This window comes from Dipteris shenzhenensis, chromosome 13 (genome assembly GCF_047967505.1).
Source record: "Dipteris shenzhenensis isolate YYH24624 ecotype China chromosome 13, Dip_SZ_1.0, whole genome shotgun sequence".
NCBI lineage: Eukaryota > Viridiplantae > Streptophyta > Polypodiopsida > Gleicheniales > Dipteridaceae > Dipteris > Dipteris shenzhenensis.
The window spans coordinates 32,281,435-32,300,012 of NC_141608.1; the positions used below are offsets into that span (position 1 = coordinate 32,281,435).

Sequence of the window (18,578 nt, forward strand, 5' to 3'; positions counted from 1 at the left end):
CTGCCTTCTAGGAAGCGCTATCGTTACAATTTTCTTAAAAAAGTGTACCATTTTGGTTCTCTCTCTCTCACTCACACACTCACGCACACACACTTTCTTTTATTAAGAACTTTCTCTCTCACTCTTTCTTTCTCTCTCTCTCTCTCACGGAGTTTGCAAATCATTCAAACTTTCCTATACACGGGCTTCCATCACAGGTGTTGCAAATTAATCATTCATTCATCTTGACAACTGTTTTCCTTTGACAGAACCAATTGAAGGCAGTGCTCACGAGTACTTGGCAGTGCTCACGAGTACTTGTACTCACTTGTTTGACTCTCTTTGTTCTCCTTTTGGTAGAGGGTGGTTATTTTCCGAGTGTCTCTTGAACTTATGTAGGGTGTGTTTTTCAAGGAATGATAGAAAAGTAGAAGCTTCCTTTTTGTTATTAAAAAAAAAAGGTTGACTAATGGAGCCGAGGCGAGATCGTAAGGGGGGGAGAGTGTGTGGCTAGAAGAGCACCGGCAGATGATATGTGTGTGTGTGCAGGTAGAAAATGTAGTCGGGGAGAGAGCTTTGGGTTTGGTGGATTTCGTTTCATTATAATCATCCCAAGACACTACTCTGCTGTTTCTAGTTGTGGCCATAGCATAGCCATGCAGGCGATCTCCTCAGCCTCCGCCGCCGGCGCAATGGCGTCTGCCGCCTCCATGCGCTCATTCCGCCACCCGTGCGCCGCCCCTTTCCTCAGCCCCTGCGCCGCCAGACTACGCTGGTATCCCCTGTGCGCCGCCCTCCTCCTCCCCCCTCCGCCTCCTTCTACGCTTCGAAAGCGCATTCCTCCTCTGTGCTCCGCCTCCGCCTCCTCCTCTTCCCCTTCCCCTGCCTCCTCCTCCCCCTCCCCTGCCCCTCCCCTCCCCCTCCTCCTCCTCTCTGCCTCCCGCTCCGCCCTCTCCTTCCTCTCCCACTCCCTCTCCTCGGCCCTCCTTCACCCCTCCCTCCTCGCCCTCCTCGTCGCCGCCCTCCTCCTCTCCCACTCCCCCGACGCCTTCGCCGCCTCCGGCGGCATGATGGGTGGCCGCTCCTTCTCGTCTGGCCGCTCCTCTGCCGCCCCCTCTCGCTCCTTCTCTGGCCCCCGCTCCAGCTTCAGCTTCTCCGCCCCTTACGCTGCTCCCTCGCCTTTCTTTGGCGGTGGCTTCGGCCCTAGCATCTACGTCGGACCTGCCTATGGATTGGGAATCGGTGGCGGAGGTGGCTTTTTGGTGCTCGTTCTCGGATTCCTAGCCTTCTTCTTCGTGTCTGGCTTCCTCACCGACCGCTCTGAGTCTAACTTGTTCACCTCTACGCGCAAAACCAGCGTCCTTAAGCTCCAGGTATGCTCAATTTCCACAGTTACACATTTATCTCCCGATGCTTCGTCTTCCATCCTGTTGAATGCTGCTGCTTTTCCAGCTGGGTGCTTTCCTGCCCACAGGATTGGTTTGATAGTCATTGATATATGCTGCGTAACGCAGGTCGGGCTATTGGGTATGGCTCGTTCTTTGCAGAGGGACTTGGATAGGATTGCCGAGAGGGCCGACACTTCTACTCCGGCTGGTTTACATCACCTTTTGACAGGTTAGTAATCGATCTTTGCTCTTGGTTGAAATCTATTGCTTTTAGAACGAATTGGCTCGCAAATGCTGGTGTCTGCTTTCGGACGTTCCCTGCTGGCCCAGGATTTAACCGTTGGACTCCGTGATAAATGGCATCGCGTTCGTGCCGTGATGACTTTTTGGCCGTAGGAGTACCATGGTAAACGATAATTTTGATAGTTTTGGTCTGCTCTGTCGATTGAATTTGCTGACGTTATCCGTGTTTTTGAGCATATACAGAAACCGTCCTAGCTCTCCTGAGGCACCCTGATTATTGCATTTCAGGCTACTCCTCGGTACGTTGCAAACGAGACTTGCTACCTTTCCTTGCAACTAGTAGCTTGGACTGTAGGACGCCGTTTCTCCTTCTCTACTTTCCCATTTTAGTGCATTGCATCACGTACAACCATTACCTTCTCAGTGTGGAACTGTTATGGCAGACTGACGTCAAGAGGGACTCTGAGGCTGGAGAGAAGCTGTTTAATGAGCTCTCACTCGAAGAGAGAGCCAAATTTGACGAGGAAACTGTGGTAAATGTGAACAACTTCTTCAGACGAGGTGCTGCAAAACCTAAGGCTTCTTCCTTCAGCAATGAGTACATTGTTGTAAGTGCTATGCGTCGCCCTATCTGGTTATTCACACTCCAATTTTCTTTTCAGCTGTTTCTGGTATGGTTGTCTCTGTTTTCTGGACCTGCAGCTTTAGTAATCGTCTCTTGGCTCTCACATATGTGTAGGTGACTCTGTTAGTTGCTGCTGAAGGAGAGTTTAAGCTTCCCATCATAAATAGCAATGCAGACTTGAAAGAGGCACTGCGCAAGCTTGGTTCTGTACCTCAAGACCAGACTCTGGTTTTTATCCGTCACTCTCTCTTTCAGATAGTCCAATGACGCGTGATCTTGAATCTTCACTGGTTTGAGTTTGATTAGCTGGTCAAATTCAAAAATAATTTGGTGCGTTCATTTTCATTTCAGGCTGTGGAAGTGTTGTGGACTCCTCAGGACGAAAGTGACACCCTCTCAGAACGGGAACTCCTCCGTGATTACCCATTATTGAGGTCTCTGTAGGGCTGCCTTTGTATGCAATGTTGAGTTGTGATGAGCTGCTGTACAGAAGGAGGGCTGTGGTTGTTTGAAAAACCTACTCTGCTGCATCGATCTCTGGTGTGATGTTGTATTCTAGCCTGGAAAGGTACTTTGTACAGTGTTGCCCTGATTCCATGCAAACGTATGTCTGGATTGGAGCACGAATTTTATTTTTGTGAGAATGACATTAGTGATTGAGGCTTTTTAAAGTAATATTACTGCTACTATCCTTGAGGATAAGGTATTTAACCAAATCTTATTGGATTAGTATTATGCTTGAAAGTTTTCAATGGCACTTGCAATAATGGTCTAGGATTCCTTTACTGTCATGACCGTGAAGCTCAAGCCACATGTGTCTGATAATGGCCCTGCTCTGGGTTTATCCATTAGTATGGTCTCTATTGACCTATCTTTGTACACTATCCAGAATTTATCGAGCTGCTGTTACAGAAGGCCAGGTCTGTCACTCTGTGGTCTGGTGTGGTATTGCAGCCTTGAGCCTACCGTGTATGGTGGTGTTCTGTTTCTTGGATTTTCATTCGAAGGTGAATTGAATTTCTATGGTCTGTATATGCTGCTATGACCTTTCAAATTGCGAGTCAGTAAGTCAATATGCTATTCTTATTTGAATTTGCTTTTGGCCTTGTATTCATCCTCTTGTTCTAATAGATGCTTGTTTATCAGGGACCCACAGTCTGGAACTTCTATATTTTTTAATGACCCCTGGCTATTTCATGATGTTAGTCTGGATGGATTTATTGGCCTGGTTTTATGTAATAGTACCCATTCATGCTTCAATCTTCTCTTTTTCAGCGTTTTGGAAACTTACTGCCTCCCCCCGCCCCCCCCCCACCGCGCAGACTCCTTTTAACCTTGGCTTTCTGAAAAACCATAACCTTGCTTGGTATATGTCTCACAGTTGATACCCAAGCTGTGTGGTGGCAAATGGTAACTCGCATGCTAACGAATGCCCCACCTTCACTCATTACTCTTATGGGAAAAATGAAGCTTACACAATGAAAACTTAAGGGAGTCAAGTAAGCGGGAAAGACTGCGCCTGGTTGTGTGTTTATTGATTATGCATCTTGGTAATTCTGCAGGTACATATGGTCTTTGTGTATTATGACTGTTGATTGAGTGTTCCAAACTTGCCTTTCCCTTTACATACCATTGTAGAGTGGTCTTGTGATGGGTTTCCCACAAGTCTTCTGTTTCTCAATGTCTGAAGCCTTCTGCTTATATGCCTGTGGGGGGAGGGGGACTTCGGCATGAGCGGATAATTGGTACTCAGGCTGAATGGTGGCAAATGTCTGCATTTATTTAAATCACGGCCCTACCTTATCCCTCTTGCACGTCATGGCGTGCATCCTTAAGAATGATGGAAGCAGATTCTAGGAGACATAAGGAAGTTCAGTAAGAGTAACAGGATGAAAGCAGTAGGCTCAACGTAGTCCCTCCATAGATTATATTCTGTGCAGATGAGAGGCTGCCCTTCCCTTATGCCTATGTGGCTGTGTAGACCTTTCCTTGTAGATAGTGTGCAGACTCTTTATGGCTATCTTGAAAGGGTATGAAGGCTGTTGTGGCAGCTGCAATACAGGGCACTAACATCCCCTAAACATGTGGAGGGGAGTGCTAGTAATTACCTGCTTCCTATTTTTTGAAACTTGGCTTGTTTAGGGTCTGACCTATTGAGTTTAGGTTAGTTGGGGTCATCTGTTTATTTGAGCTGGGTTTTTGGGTGATAACATTGTTAGCCCGTTAATGTGACAGTACGGGTCCTTCAAAGTTGTCCCTACTTCATTCAAATTGCTTCTATAATGCACCAGTCTGATTCTCCCAAGTGAGGGGGGCTCACTGATTGTGATGGAATTTATATACTCAATTTTTGTTGCACCCATTGCTCCGATATGAAGTTGCACTTTTGTGGTAGGCATTGCTACAAGTCCTAGTCAAAACTTGTGGATTGACATGATAGGAAGTGTTTTCACCTATGCACCCAGTCTACCTTGTTTTAGTTGCATTGTTTGCCTATGACATTGGCATTGCATTGTTACTTCTTCCAATTACCTTGCAAACATGTGCAACCACTTGAATTGCAACCCTTTTCACCTTCTTGCTTCCTACTGTTCACTTCAATGATGGATTCAATAGTATGAGTTATGAATGAACTTGAATTGGCATCTAGAGAAATTGGGGAATCTTGAATGGTGGGAAACCTGAGGAAGGTGGATCTTCCATTATTTCTTTTCTTTGATTAATTTTGATGATGGAACAAGTATAGTATCCTCTTGTGTGCTTCGCATGACCAAATGTATGGAGTTGTAAGTACTTGCTAGTAGATACTTGCTAGGGGTAATGAAAAGAGGATGCAAAATCCATAGTTTGATTGGCAAGTGTGAATCCATTTTTAACAGTTTTATATGTTACACTTGGCATGAAAATTTGATGGATATTTATGATTTTGGATCAATAGCAAACTTAGCAAAATATTTTCTCTACCTTTGCTCAAACCAAACTACATAAGAATGCAATGTCTCCATGATGGGTGTGCTATATGTAAAATTGTAGTATCACTTGATTGTGGGAAATGTCCTGCCTTGATATAGTGTTCCCAAAGATTTGGGTGGTGTGAAGTGACTTATCTCTATCATGGGCTGCATGTAGAATATCAAGGAGTAGGTTGCTCAACTTTTATTGAAACTTCATCAAGATGATGATTGGTCCTTGTGTAAACATTAATCATGATATTGTGAATGATTATGGGGCATCTTGATTAATGTGAACTCCTTGGAGTTTTAGTTGGTGCCGCGATCTTGCGAGCTCTTTGACCATCATTTGATTGGCGTGGAGGAAAACAACCATAGGGTTTAATGAATGCGTATGCACATGCATGTGTGCATGCATGCACCTGTGGGCGTGTGCATGCATGCACTTGTGTGTGTGCATGCACACACCTCTTTGTGTGCGCGCGTGCGCGTGTGGGCATGCATGTGCATGTGAGCGTAAATGTGCCTTTTCCCTCAACAAAACCTAACTTTGCAATTTTTGGAGGGGGTAAATCTCTTGCTTCGAGGGTTGAAGCAACTTTTGGAGGGGAGAAAGCCTAGTAACAAAGAGGCTTTAGTTTGGGATTGGGACTCATTGGGAGAGACTTTCTCTGCACGAGGTGGGAAAAAACTTTTCCATTTGGTACATTTGCCAGAAGATGAAATTCCTAGATGGCGATCTTGTGTAAGGAAGGTGGGCCCTCTAGTAATGCCTTCCAATCTTAGGAATCTAAAGTGTGTACTTGCAAGATTTCAATACTATCAAAAATTCTTGTTTGATAGCGAATTAGACTTAAGTCAATCATCAGTTCAGGTAAACTCATCTCATAGAGCTTTTACTGCTCTAACAACAAAAGTCATGGAGGTGGTCAAAGAAGTTGATTATGGGGACTTTGATCCTTGAACATAGAAAATAACTCAAAGAAATTGGGCTAGGGAAGACCTTTTCCATTCAAGTGATAGAACTTTCCTTTTTTAGGAGTGAGTCCTCAGTCCGCCATGATTGGGCAAGGCCTCCCTTGTCCCCTCTAGAGCTATTTGTATATTTAAGGAAGACAATTTGGATGGGAAGACAAAGGTGTAGATACAAAATAAGTCTCAAATCCCTCCATTCTAATCACTAATATCACCACCAAAAGAACGATGAGTTTACCCATTCATCCTCCACTCGTGCTTACACAACAAGCTACTATGTCTATAGAACTTGGAGCAATATCATCTGTAGGAGTTGTCCAACTATGCTTGTAGTGCCGATTGTCCTTTTAATAGCAATGCCAACACTACTAAGAGATTTTCTATCCCATTTTTAGAATTTTGTGGTGTTACTATAGAAGACTCTGAGCTTCACCGAAGTACTTATGTGTGGTCCATGACGATTGTTCAAGATGTGCATAAGATGGTTTATCTAGCATAAACATTCAAAGACTAGGCACAAAATTGATATGTTTCAACTACATCTTGGATCGGTTCTTGACTACAAAAACTTAAATGACCAAGTTTGTAGCCAAGTTACGGGCAACAATAACTATGCAAGCCTTTTTTCAAGATGGCATGCTTTGGAATAAGGGTCAATAGAACCTAGTGAAGATTATTTGCACTGGGTGCAATAGTTCGTTCATCACAGTTAAGGAAAACTTATGCTTGAAGTGTATTCAATTATAGAGCTTTTTGTTAGGGTTTTAAGAAATAAAATTCAAATGTTTATTCAAAGAGAAAATCCCCAATGTAGCATATGTGATTGTGGTAACAAGCACAGAACATTGTCTGGAAGTTGGTGATCAAGCTCATCAAAATGGGCCACTAGCTCTTGTTTTAAATCCTATCCCACTTATAACTGTAAACCTAGTTATACAATAGTATGATCAAAAGCCTTACCGTTTAATAATTTATTAATGAAGACAATGATAAGATAAATTTTTATCAGGCTACTGATGAGAAATCTAGTTCAGACGACATGTAGCATTGTCAAAAGCAAAAAGCCTTATGTACCCAAGGTTGGAGTATTATGTAGAGCATGTAAGGTGAAAGGGGATTATGGGTATGACTGTCCAAACGTCATTGTGAACACTGCTCAAAGAGCAAGTGCAAGGAAGATACATGTAGAAAGAAATTGCATGTTTGAGCCAAGCCCAAGCAATCGTAGATCAAAGCTAGTTGAATCACTGCAAAAAATACAATAGGTGTCTAATGTCAAGGATATTGAGGAGCTTTTTCTTTGAAAGCGAATGAGTTCATCTTTCTTGGATGTGAACCACTCCTTCTAGTGAGCAGTAAATTGGTAATATGTCATCTTAAAGCTTCAAATGCAAATAAAATCAAAAGGAAGTTTCTCTTAATAATGACCAATGTGAACAAATTAAACCAAGGAAAGAGGATATCCTAGATGCTCCCCCAAAGAATAAGGAAATAAATGAAAATCAATCCCTCAGCATAGTTAATCTAAAGGATTTGAGAAAGCTAAACAAGCTGAAAATAAACAACGAATTAAGAGAAAGAGCAATGGACTCAATTATGTGGGGAAATGACTAACATTACTCGTGTTTTGGCCAAGCTACCTGTCTCGAAGTCAATGCTACAAGGTAAGATGGCTTCAACACATATTTGCCAAACGATTAGAGTTTTGTTCAAGCCAATGAAGCATCCACTTGAATCCATTTTAGCATCAAGGACATTTGAGTTGTTAATCGATGGTCAATGCATATTAAATGCTATAATAGATGAAAGGTTAGCTATTAATGTCATGAACTATGAGACATATGAGAAACTAAGCCTCAGTTATTGGGCTAGGAATTCCAAACTCTGTGCATGGTAGATAATTTGTGCATGGCTTTGGAAGGCATAAACTATCAAGTTCCTATTGGGTCACATGCATGATGGCATTATGCGATTTTCACATTGGGTTGTCTCTAGATCATTAGGGCACACTGTATAATAGAGTGCCTATCCTAATTCTGAGTGAGCATCAATGTCAGACTCAAAGTGTTCTCCAAGTTTTGATGGAAAGTTAGATATAATGAGGGATTCTTGTCTACACAAGGTGTACAAGATATTTCAAGCTGAAATGGGTGAGATGATCTTTAAGATAAAGAGATCGTAGTGAGGCAAGATGATGTTTGAATGATTGATCTAGGGAATCCTAAGTAGCATAAGAATATTTAGATAGGGGCTACTCTGAACTAGACCATGTAAAGTAGTATTGAAAAGTCTATGTAAAGAATTCATGGATGTATTTTCATGGACCAAAAAGAATCTGGAAGGTGTCCATCCATCAGAGGTTGTACATCAAATACCCCTTAAACATGATGCAAAACCCATTTGACAACGTTGACAATGGCTGGTCATTGACCGTTGACTAGTTTTTTTTTAGAAATCTAAAAATAGCTCAAATGAAGATGACATGATAGAATGTAAATAGTATGAGGCACAAAGATGTAGCACATAGGCTACATGAAGGAGGGCAGAATTACTCATGTTGTGACATGTGTCGAGCTCTGCCATATTCAAAATAGCAACTTTTGATAGATTGCATCTGATTATTACGTTAGTGTGGCAATCATTATGCTGAGAAAAATTCTAATGAGAGCTTGAGTCTACCCCATATTCAAAATATCACCCACCAGTGTGTCACATTGTGGCCCCAAAACTGTCCCTAATATAGATTTTGCAATTGGCTACACCTTATTGTACCTTTATATAGGCCTTTCTAGTCAACCAGTTCCACCCACAGGGTGGGTTCGAAGTGGCACATGCATTTTGACTCAATCCACCATATGACTAAAGGTGAGGACGGTGGAACATGTTTTCTTGACCATTGACCATTGACCACATGCGCATAATAAAATTCACACATGGGCGCTCTCACAAAATACACCATGGCTTCTCCTCATAATGGGGGCCTTACAAAAAAGAACTATGGAACATTGGTGGTTACATACGAGAGGTGGGCATTGAATATATACCAACACACTAAGCCCCCTACCACCTCTACAATCTATCCAACACTAAAATCTTTTCTAGCTTAGTTTCAAAGCCATCCATATTCTAAAAGATGAACTATATCCTCACAAACAAAATTGCGCACTGCCACATTTTACATCCTCTACATATGGATGCTGTCTATAGACTCCTTTGCACATTGTTGTAGAAAAGCATAGTCATGAGATTGCCTATAGGGTGCATTGGATTTTTTTTTTACAAATATGTGGGATTCCACAAAAATATTGAAGCTACTTGATAAACATGAAGACCTCTACTCATAGCCTTTGAACAGCCACATGAGATAGACAGAGATAGTTCTATAAAGAGAGTAAAACATTTGAACTCCACTGGTGCCCGAGTTTGAAGATCAGGGATAAGCTTGGTTAGACAGAGTCGCCAAATGTTGAAAAAGTATTGTTTAGTAGAAGAAAAGTGGCTATATTATCAAAAGAATATATACATGTTTAGATTTCATGACCTTGTAATTTTGGAGGTCCATACCAGGACATACATTCTTACAAGAAGGATAACATCAAAGTCAATGTAGGGAGTTCCCACATAGGCTTCCAATTGACTGGCTCCCCACACTCAAACTGTATATACTTCCAAACCTTCCTAGCATTTGGATAAGAAATAAACAAATGAAAAATATCCTCCAAAACTCTTGGGCATCTTTTGCACTTCCTATCCCCCTTGCCTATTATGAATCCGCTAGCATTAGTCCAAACTATTTTGTGAAGTCACAAGCTAAGCAAGGCAGGACATTTTCTCGAGAACCTATTTAATCCAACGCCTATCAAACCTCTCATACCATCTGTCCTTGTTGCTGTCATGCAATGTCCATCTATCATTTAGGGTCCTAAAAGTCCTCCCATGTCCTCAATTGGTGTGGGATTAGGGAAAATAGATGCATTGCCTATCCATCTAAACTCTCTTTGAAACATTAAAACAATGAGCCACCCTTCCAACTAGCATCTCCTTGCCATAGTTCTAATCTACTGAGAACAAGTTCCTGACATTGGTTTTAGAGAAAATTCCCTCCTAATTTCTTGCTAGGTCTTCCACCTAAAATGATCCTTGCACCAAAGTTTCCTCCAAGATTGCAGGCCTAATAATTGCCCCGTTAACATTAGAGGGTAGAGCTCCATTGTGTAGGCTTTCTTGCCAAAGTAAAAGCAAGTTTGTTCCAACAATGTCCCAAAAAGCTCTATAGAATTCCATAGGCAATCCATCCTCTCTCTAATAACATGGCATAATTTTTTGACTCTCTACACCTCCTGATCTGGTATCACTGTAGAGGATAGGAGTGTCTAAAAGTGATCATGGATCAGGCTCATATTTTTCTCTATATAGGAGGCTATAGTGTGATTAGCCTTCTTAAGGAGAGGGACTTCCTCACTTTCTGTCTTCCTCCTAATAAGTTTAAAATTTTACTTAGTGGGTTTGTCAATATTTCTTGCCCACCAATTTTTGTAATACACATTGGAATCATTTAATCTTATCTGTTCCTGAATTCTAAGGCCCTTTTTAGCAATAAGGAGATCTCTTTGGGCTTCCTCATCTCCTAGTCTGGCAAAGTCCTCTAGCCTTTTGATTCTAAGCTGGATGTTGTCCATTCTCTAAGCCTTGACCCTGGCCCCGTTATTTCTAGCTGATTGTAATAGTATTTTTAACTGCCACAACCCAAGCCTCTGCAATAGTTCTACTTTTACCAAAAGCAGCCTCCCACACTATTATCACTCTGCATTGTACACTCTTCATTGCAAACAACTTTGGGTCTACTTTGAACCGTGAAGAACCTCTATGGCCATTGCCAAAATCATAGGAAATAAGGACAGGTTTGTGATTTGACAAAGTAAGAGAAGAAAAGGTTTGAGACTTAATGGAGCTCATGTTAGCCAACAACCCTTGAGAGAGATAGAACTTGTCTAATCTGGCTTCTCTTCTAAATTCTCCCATTCGAATGTTGCACCAAGTAAAGTCTCCAGCTGGATAGGAATCTACCTACTGCTAATGTTCTTTGAGATCTTCCCAAGCTCTTAACTTAGTCCCTCTAATTGGGGCATATAGAGAGTAGACTGAAAATTCATAACCTTGATGAAACATTTGAGTAGCACCCATCTATTTAGAATATTAGTCACTACTTGAGTGACTCCTCCCTAATAATGGTAGAGTATTCCAATAGAAACTCCTCCCTTCCCTTCTGCATGGGAAGTAAAGTACCAAGTTCTCTTTCTATCAATGGTTTTTAGCCTACTTTCTAAGTTGGCTCCAATGGCTTTGACTTCTTGCAATGCTAGAAAAGTAGGAGAGAGAGAGTTGGCCCACAACCAATGAGCTATCTCCTCTCCTCTATCAGGGTCCATCAACCTTGTAACATTGAAGCATTCTTTTTCTTCCCCTTCTTAGTCCTAGGGTTGGGGCTGTTCACTTGAGTAGAGGTTGCCTTGGATTGTCTTCTCTTGTTCTGAACCACTATGAAAGATTTACCTTGACTTGTGTCCTCTTTATTATCTGAGGAACCCTTGCCTTGTTCTTCTCCATTGAGTTATTCCCCTTCCATTGCATGATTTTTGTTGACTTTCTCAATAAAATCCTTAGACCAGCCATCCTCTATCATCATTTGATCATCACCCTCTTGGCTGTTATAGATCTCCTTATCATCCCCTTGTTCTTTAAGAGCTTTAAATGAGTTCTTAGTTATAGGAGAGGGGGTATAAACAAAAGTCTTAGGGACCCACTTTTCAAAGGAGACAGATTGATTTTGGGCTACAAGACCTGCCTCTTTGGGCTTTCCCTTTTTCAAAGGGCAGTTCTTAACCACATCGGTGGAGATCCCACACAAGAAACAAGAATTGGGCAAGTTTTTATACACAAAGTTTGCTCCCCAAATATGCTTCCATTTCTATTCAAGATCACTAAAGTCTAAGGGAGTTCTTTAGCAATGTCTAACTTGAGACACAGCTGAGGGTTACTTCTAGGGTTGATAAAGTTTTCTTGCTCCACACCCATGACTTCTCCTAGTCCACAACACAGGAAAGGAAGTTGATTCCACAAATAAAGAGGAAGGTCATGGAGTTCCTCCCACATAGGAATTCTATTGGATTTGGGGGCATCGGGAGAAAACTTCTTAGTTCACCATTCCAAGTACAAGGGTTGATTCCTAAATGTCCAAAGACCATACTATAAAGCTCTAGCCAACCATTTCATGTTTCTAAAAAAGAAATTCAAAGAAGCCTTTTTTGAGAAACCTAACATTCAAAACATTTATTTGCTTCCTCACCCAGTTTGTCCTAATCCAAGTTTCGAGAAAAGCCATTGGAGGTCTAACCCATGGGAGTAAGTTGACTCATGCATGAGTACTTAGACACCTAGTGGAATCAGTGAGAAGGGTGTCATCTAGAAAATCCATGATGGACTTACTGCCACTGCTAGGTGGTTCACTCTCTCTAGAAGATTGTTGTGTTCTTCCAATAGTTGTCTATGCTTCAACTCTTGCTCCTTGTTCATACTAAGGCATCGCATCTTTCTCTTTCATCATGCGGGGGGGGGGGGGGGGGGGTAATCCTCTACTCAATCAGAGTGTTCCTAGCATCTCTGTCATTTTCTCTTGTGCTTCTTCTGCCTTCTTTACTTGATGGGAGGCTATCACTTGCTGTGCCTCCGTTTCTAGTTTGTTTACCAGCTCCACTAGTTCCTTTTTAAATAGGGAGTCTACAATCATTTGGGCCTTGACTGTGTCAACCATCTCCTATAGTGCCAACTCTTCTATTTCCTCCTTCACTTGGGATAGAGGGGAACCCGCTCTCAGCATCGTTGGTAGAGCCTACATTGAACAATCCTATTTCGCTTGAATTGTTTTCTCTTCTTCTAAGCTGGGGAGAGCTACAACATGAGGTTTTGTGTATGTACTCTAGAGCTAGGGACCCATCTAGATAGGCAAAGCTAGAAGCAAGACGTGATGCTAGGGGAGGCTAAAGGAGCCCCCTGTGGCCTCTGAGCTGCATGTGCATATGAGGAGCGGGTTCCTCCTCTGTCACCACGACTTCCTGAGAATGAGAGTCCATGTTGAGGAGGGAGGGGGAAGCATTCTTCTTTCTCCACACACTGGTTTTGGTTGTTTATGCTAGTGCAAGAAAGGCATGCTCGTTAGCAAACTTGAAGTCTTGATATGCGGACAACTAGAGAAAATATCTAGATACAGTGTTTTGTCCTGCTCATACCGCAAAGGGATTGCCTCTGGTATTCTCAAGAGTTTCTCGTGGGATCTTGAGATCTACAACAGGACCATGTAGTTCGTACTATAGATTGGGAGCTATTTTGGGGGAATGGAGTGTAGTGACGGTGACTGGCAAGTCCATCACCATCAAGCCCACTATTGTCTCCATCTCCATCCTCCATAGCTCTTTCCTAGAAAGCTCTCAATCTTACTTAGTTTTTTTCCTTTGGAGCAAGAAGGACGTGCATTGGCATGGTGCCTTCTACCCAATCAATTATACCTCCTTCTACCTGATTGATGTTACATTCATAGCATGCATCTATGTTAGTTGGAGCTTCATTGGGCATCTATCTATTGTAAATGGACCTATAAGATGCCAAATGAGAAGCTTATCTATACATGCAACTAGTCAACATTAGAATTGATCTTATCGAGTACGTGCAACTAGTCAACATTAGAATTGATGTAGGCAACTGGTCAGTGGTGGAAGGTATGAGACCACCTGCCCAATTGAATACGAGAAAGAGCTAATTAAGTCCTTGAGACATAGGGTGCTTGGGGTTCAAAGTCTCAATTACGTGATTAGCAAGGTCTTTGTAGTGGGGTGATGAGGTGTTCAATCAAAGTTCACATAGCAAGCTCGTGTCAAATTGTTAGACCAAACTCTGTGTGATGTAGAAGAAGAAAGCATAGTTGATATAGATGGTGCTATATCTAGTTCCCATTTAAGGGCACATTTTAATAATTAATCCCACCAGATACAAGAAACCCATAGATGGCAGCTTGACACCTAGAGGATCTCCCAAAGCTGATATCTCAAACAAATGTCGAATTAACAAGAATCCTCAAGTGCAACAAGTAGGTACTACAAAAAATGAGAAAAGATGTCTTTTTGCCTAAAATTAGGGAGAGAGAATGTGAGGAGAGAGATATTTAGAAGTGGGAAAGGAGAAGTTTAGAAGATAAGAGAATGGAGGAAAGGGCATGCAAGGGAGAGAGAATAACTAGAAGAGGATGGGGGATATTTAGGGGGGCATAGAACCAGATAAGAGAAATAAAATGAGGATGGTGAATGAGATATGAGGGAGAGGGGGATGTTTTGAAGGGACTAGGTGTAAAGGGAGATATGTAGAATGGGATAAGAGGGATAGGGAAGGGAATAGGAAAAAGGAAATGCAAGGGAGAGAGGCCTATTGCGAGGGATTTGAGGGGGAAGCATGAGAGAGGATGTTATGGGAGAAGGGGGAAATTTAAAAGGAAAGTAAGGGAGGATCAAGAGGAGAGAGGATGGGAAGAGGGGAAATTTAGAAGGGGAGCGAAATGGGGGAGAGAGGTAATTTAGAACTAGATTGGAGGGAGGTGAGGGAAAAAAGGAATTATGAGAATTGATGGGATGGGAGAGGAACTTAGGAAAATAGAAATGGGAGAAGGAATCGGGGAAAGCAAGATGGAGGGAAAAGTGCAAATGGGAGACATGGTTTTGAGGAATGAGAGACTGGGTAGAGAGTCCATTTAGAACAAGATATCAGGTGTCATGGAAGGGGCGAGATATGAGACAATAGATATAAAGGAGGGACGGTATGGGGGAGAGAGGGAATCTAAAAGGGAATGGAATAGAGGAAATTCAAAAGGGAAGAGAGGGAATAAAAAATGGGAGGGGATGGGCGAGATGGGAAACGGAGAAGGCAGCGGAGGGGATGAGAAAAATGAAAAAATGAAATGGGAGGGAGATGGAAAATGGAGAATGTAGGGGAGGGGATGAGAAAAAGGTAGAAATGAAATGTGATGTGGGAAAGGGGAAATGGGAGGCGAAAAGGGGATGGGAGGCAATGGGAGGGAAAGGGAAAATGGTAGAGTGGATGTTAAAGGATAAGAAGGGGTAGGTGATGGGGAGATTACACCTCCCATGGGGAAATCCGGGTGCATACCTCCCAAAAATGACAGGTGCACTTGGTATCAATCTTGTCAGCCTGCCTTGCAACCACATTTATATATTTTTTTGCTTCTTGCAATTGTACATAGTTGGGAGCACTACTTGCATACAAGCTTGAAGGAGGGTGTGCTTGAGGCCATGAGAAAAAACTTGGCTTTAGTAATCATCTCAAGAGCACTTTGGGTGCCATCGGTATGATGCTCCCATCATCTATTTTTATCTTTTAATTTTGTATAATAATAATATACAATTTTGCATGATGCACTAAGAATCATGGCCAAATTGTTTGGAAGAAGAGGCCACCATGAGAAGTGGTGGGAGTCCTTTGGTGACAAATGTATATGAGATTGGATCCAATGTTCAAGAGGCAAGTCCTTGCTTTACACAAGACACAAGTATTAAACCAAGAAGGGCTAGTTCGATTGGTGAGAGGGAAGCATGCCATCACGTTCTTTTACTATGTAGTAAACCCAAACTATCACATGATAATTCATATATTGTGTGGTATTTGTATGTGTTGCGTGATATATCTAAAGTATTGTACAAGTTGGAGAGCTTCTCTCTCTGCATGTAGGAATTGTAAGAAATTCTCTCTACATGTAGAACTTGCATATAGAAGTTGCATGTACGACTTGCATGTAGAACTCGCATGTAGAACATGCATGTAGGAATTGCATGTAGGACTTGCATGTAGGAGTTGGAAGTAGAACTTGCATGTAGGAGTTGCAAGTAGAACTTGCATGTAGGACTTGCATGTAGGAGTTCCAAGTAGAGCTTGCATGTTGAGGATTCCTAAGAGAGATTATTCCTAGCCTTATGCAAGTACAAGCGGAGCTTTGCCGCTACTCTACACACACATTCTATACTACCTAAGTCCATGTTGGCACAGAGACAACATACTCCTGGATCCATGACAAAGGCTAATGATGTTGCAAAGTAATATGCCATCCCTATGGAACATTGTGCCCTTGGTGAGGAGAGGCCCTGTGAATGTTCCATAGGGCGGCATATTACTATTGTTCTTCTTGTTGTACATAGACGGTTCACAAGATAAAGCAATGCTTGAGGGTTGGTGTAGAAGACAAAATCATTTGCCAGTAGAAAGTGCCAAAATTTCTTAACACTATACACCATTGCTAGGGCTTCTCTTTCTATGGTAGTATAGTTGATCTTTGCATCATTGAGTTGTCTACTAGCGAAGTACAATGGGTAGTCTTTCTTATGTTCACCAGGTTGACAAAGCACACTCCCAATTGCATACTTGGATCCATTAGTATGAACATGAAAATAAATATCCCAATTGGGAGATATAAGGATGGGTGCTATGATTAGGTGCCACTTTAAAAGCTCCAAGGCTTGGTCGCACTCTTCTGTCCATAAGAATTCCACTAATAATTTGTAAAGTGGTCTGGCTATCATGGCATACCGCAATATAAATCTTCTATAATAGTTGGCATATCCCATAAAGACTTGTACACCTTGGAATTTGTAGGAGGAGGCAATTCCATGATGATTTTGATTTTGTCCATGTCAGTTGCAATCCCATGTTGAGAAACGATGTGTCCCAAAACAACTCCGTGGGTGACCATGAACTAGCATTTTGTTGGATTTAGGGAGATTCCATACTCCCTGCATTTGATTAGAACTACTTCAAGACATTTGAAGTGGTCTTTTTTGTTCGAGTGGATGCACAAATCATCCAAGAACACCTATAAAAACTTATTGAAAATTGACTTGAAAGATGTGAACATGACTTGCTAGAATGTGGCCAAGGCATAATGGCATGACTCTATAGGCAAAAACACCCCATTCTATAGCAAATACTATTTTTGATTGGTCTTTAGAAACAATTACACTTGGTTCTAGCCACTGAAGCCATCCAAGAAGCTATATATCTCAGAACTTGCCACCTTTCCAACATTTGTTTCTGTTAAGGGTAGGGGATAGTGATCCCTCATTGTGGCAGCATTCACATTCTTTAAGTTTACACATATTCTGAGCTTCTTGTTTCGTTTAGGCACGATGACGACAGGTGAAACACCATCAATGTGCTCTATCTCATAGATGAATCCGGCATCTAAGAGTTTTTCCAGCTCGTCATAGACCATGGTGCCATACTTAGGATTTGTTCGATAGGGTCCACATACCTTAGGGTGGGCACCTTCCCTTATAGGTATTGTGTGTACTACCATGTCTAGTGAAATTCCCTTCATCTCTTTGTATGACCATGCTAGGTAGTCACGGTATTCCATTAGGAGTGCTTTGAACTTGGTTTCATCTTCCTGTCGAAGCTGTTTCCCAATGAAAACCAAATTTTCTTCCTCCCCTTCAAGGGTGAGGTTTATTGTTTGAGTTTTTGCTGGTCCCTCATAGATTGGAGTTTCTCCAATGCTATCAGTTTCTTGAACTTTAGATTCTCTTAGTGGTCTTGGCATTGCTATGGGGACACTGCCACTTGTGTAATTCTTGAAGTACTCTGGCACTTCTCGAAGATCAGCCTCTGATGGTGTTGAACTAGCTTGACATGTGCTATGGGTATTGGGTGGCATAGTATCATTAACCAAATTGTTAGGCTCTTGGTGACTTTCTTTTTCTGAAGTCTCTTGATTGATCTTCATCCACATGTGGCTTATACTTTTGAAACTTCTTATGTTGGGAACTGTGGGGTAACTTTTCCATTGGTAAGGTGTTCCCAAGTAAGGGTTCATTTGCCATGCATACTCCTTCCAGTCCCTTAGGGGACCATTCAAAAGGAGGTGGCTCAGATTTTGAGGGAGCTAGCTTTGCAAGATACAATTCGATGATCCTTATTTGGACTAATCATTAAGGCCTTGGCTTTTCTGCAATTTCCTCCTTCAGCTTTCTTATGAGACCTTCTACTATTATTCAACTTTGGAGGTACCTCTATATCGATTGGTTCTTCATGTGAGAATTGAGGATCTACCTATATCACCTTAGCATCTATCCGCGAGAAGATGGGGTCTAATAAATGGCAGTTGTTGATGGTTGCCAATGTTTGTATCCAATTATTGACATTGCTTTGTGTTTTAACCGCTATGGCATGCTGTTGCAGGGGAGACGATTTGCTTTAGATTGTTGTTGAAGAGGTTTCATCCAATGCTCTAGGCACAATCGGTTTTATAGCTCTTGTCCCCACATTCATCCTGACTGCGGTGTCACAATTTTGGATTGTTAGTCTATC

General features: G+C 42.0%; 1 protein-coding gene across 1 annotated transcript; it reads left to right on the plus strand.

The window, feature by feature from the left end:
* Nucleotides 1-528: 528 nt before the first annotated feature.
* Nucleotides 529-2,987, plus strand: LOC147895302 (myelin-associated oligodendrocyte basic protein). Its single transcript, XM_087383933.1, has 6 exons — nt 529-1,352; nt 1,494-1,596; nt 1,854-1,909; nt 2,054-2,218; nt 2,350-2,463; nt 2,587-2,987. The coding sequence occupies exons 1-6, from the start codon at nt 636-638 to the stop codon at nt 2,677-2,679; spliced, it is 1,248 nt and encodes a 415-aa protein (XP_087240059.1). The 5' UTR covers nt 529-635; the 3' UTR covers nt 2,680-2,987.
* Nucleotides 2,988-18,578: the final 15,591 nt, after the last annotated feature.

Excerpts from the sequence above, each read along its gene's own strand:
- LOC147895302 (XM_087383933.1), top strand. The coding sequence starts at position 636 with ATGCAGGCGATCTCCTCAGCCTCCGCCGCCGGCGCAATGGCGTCTGCC. Across the intron at positions 1,910-2,053 it reads GCATTTCAGGCTACTCCTCG|ACTGACGTCAAGAGGGACTC; the intron begins GTACGTTGCAAA and ends CTGTTATGGCAG. Across the intron at positions 2,219-2,349 it reads TCAGCAATGAGTACATTGTT|GTGACTCTGTTAGTTGCTGC; the intron begins GTAAGTGCTATG and ends ACATATGTGTAG.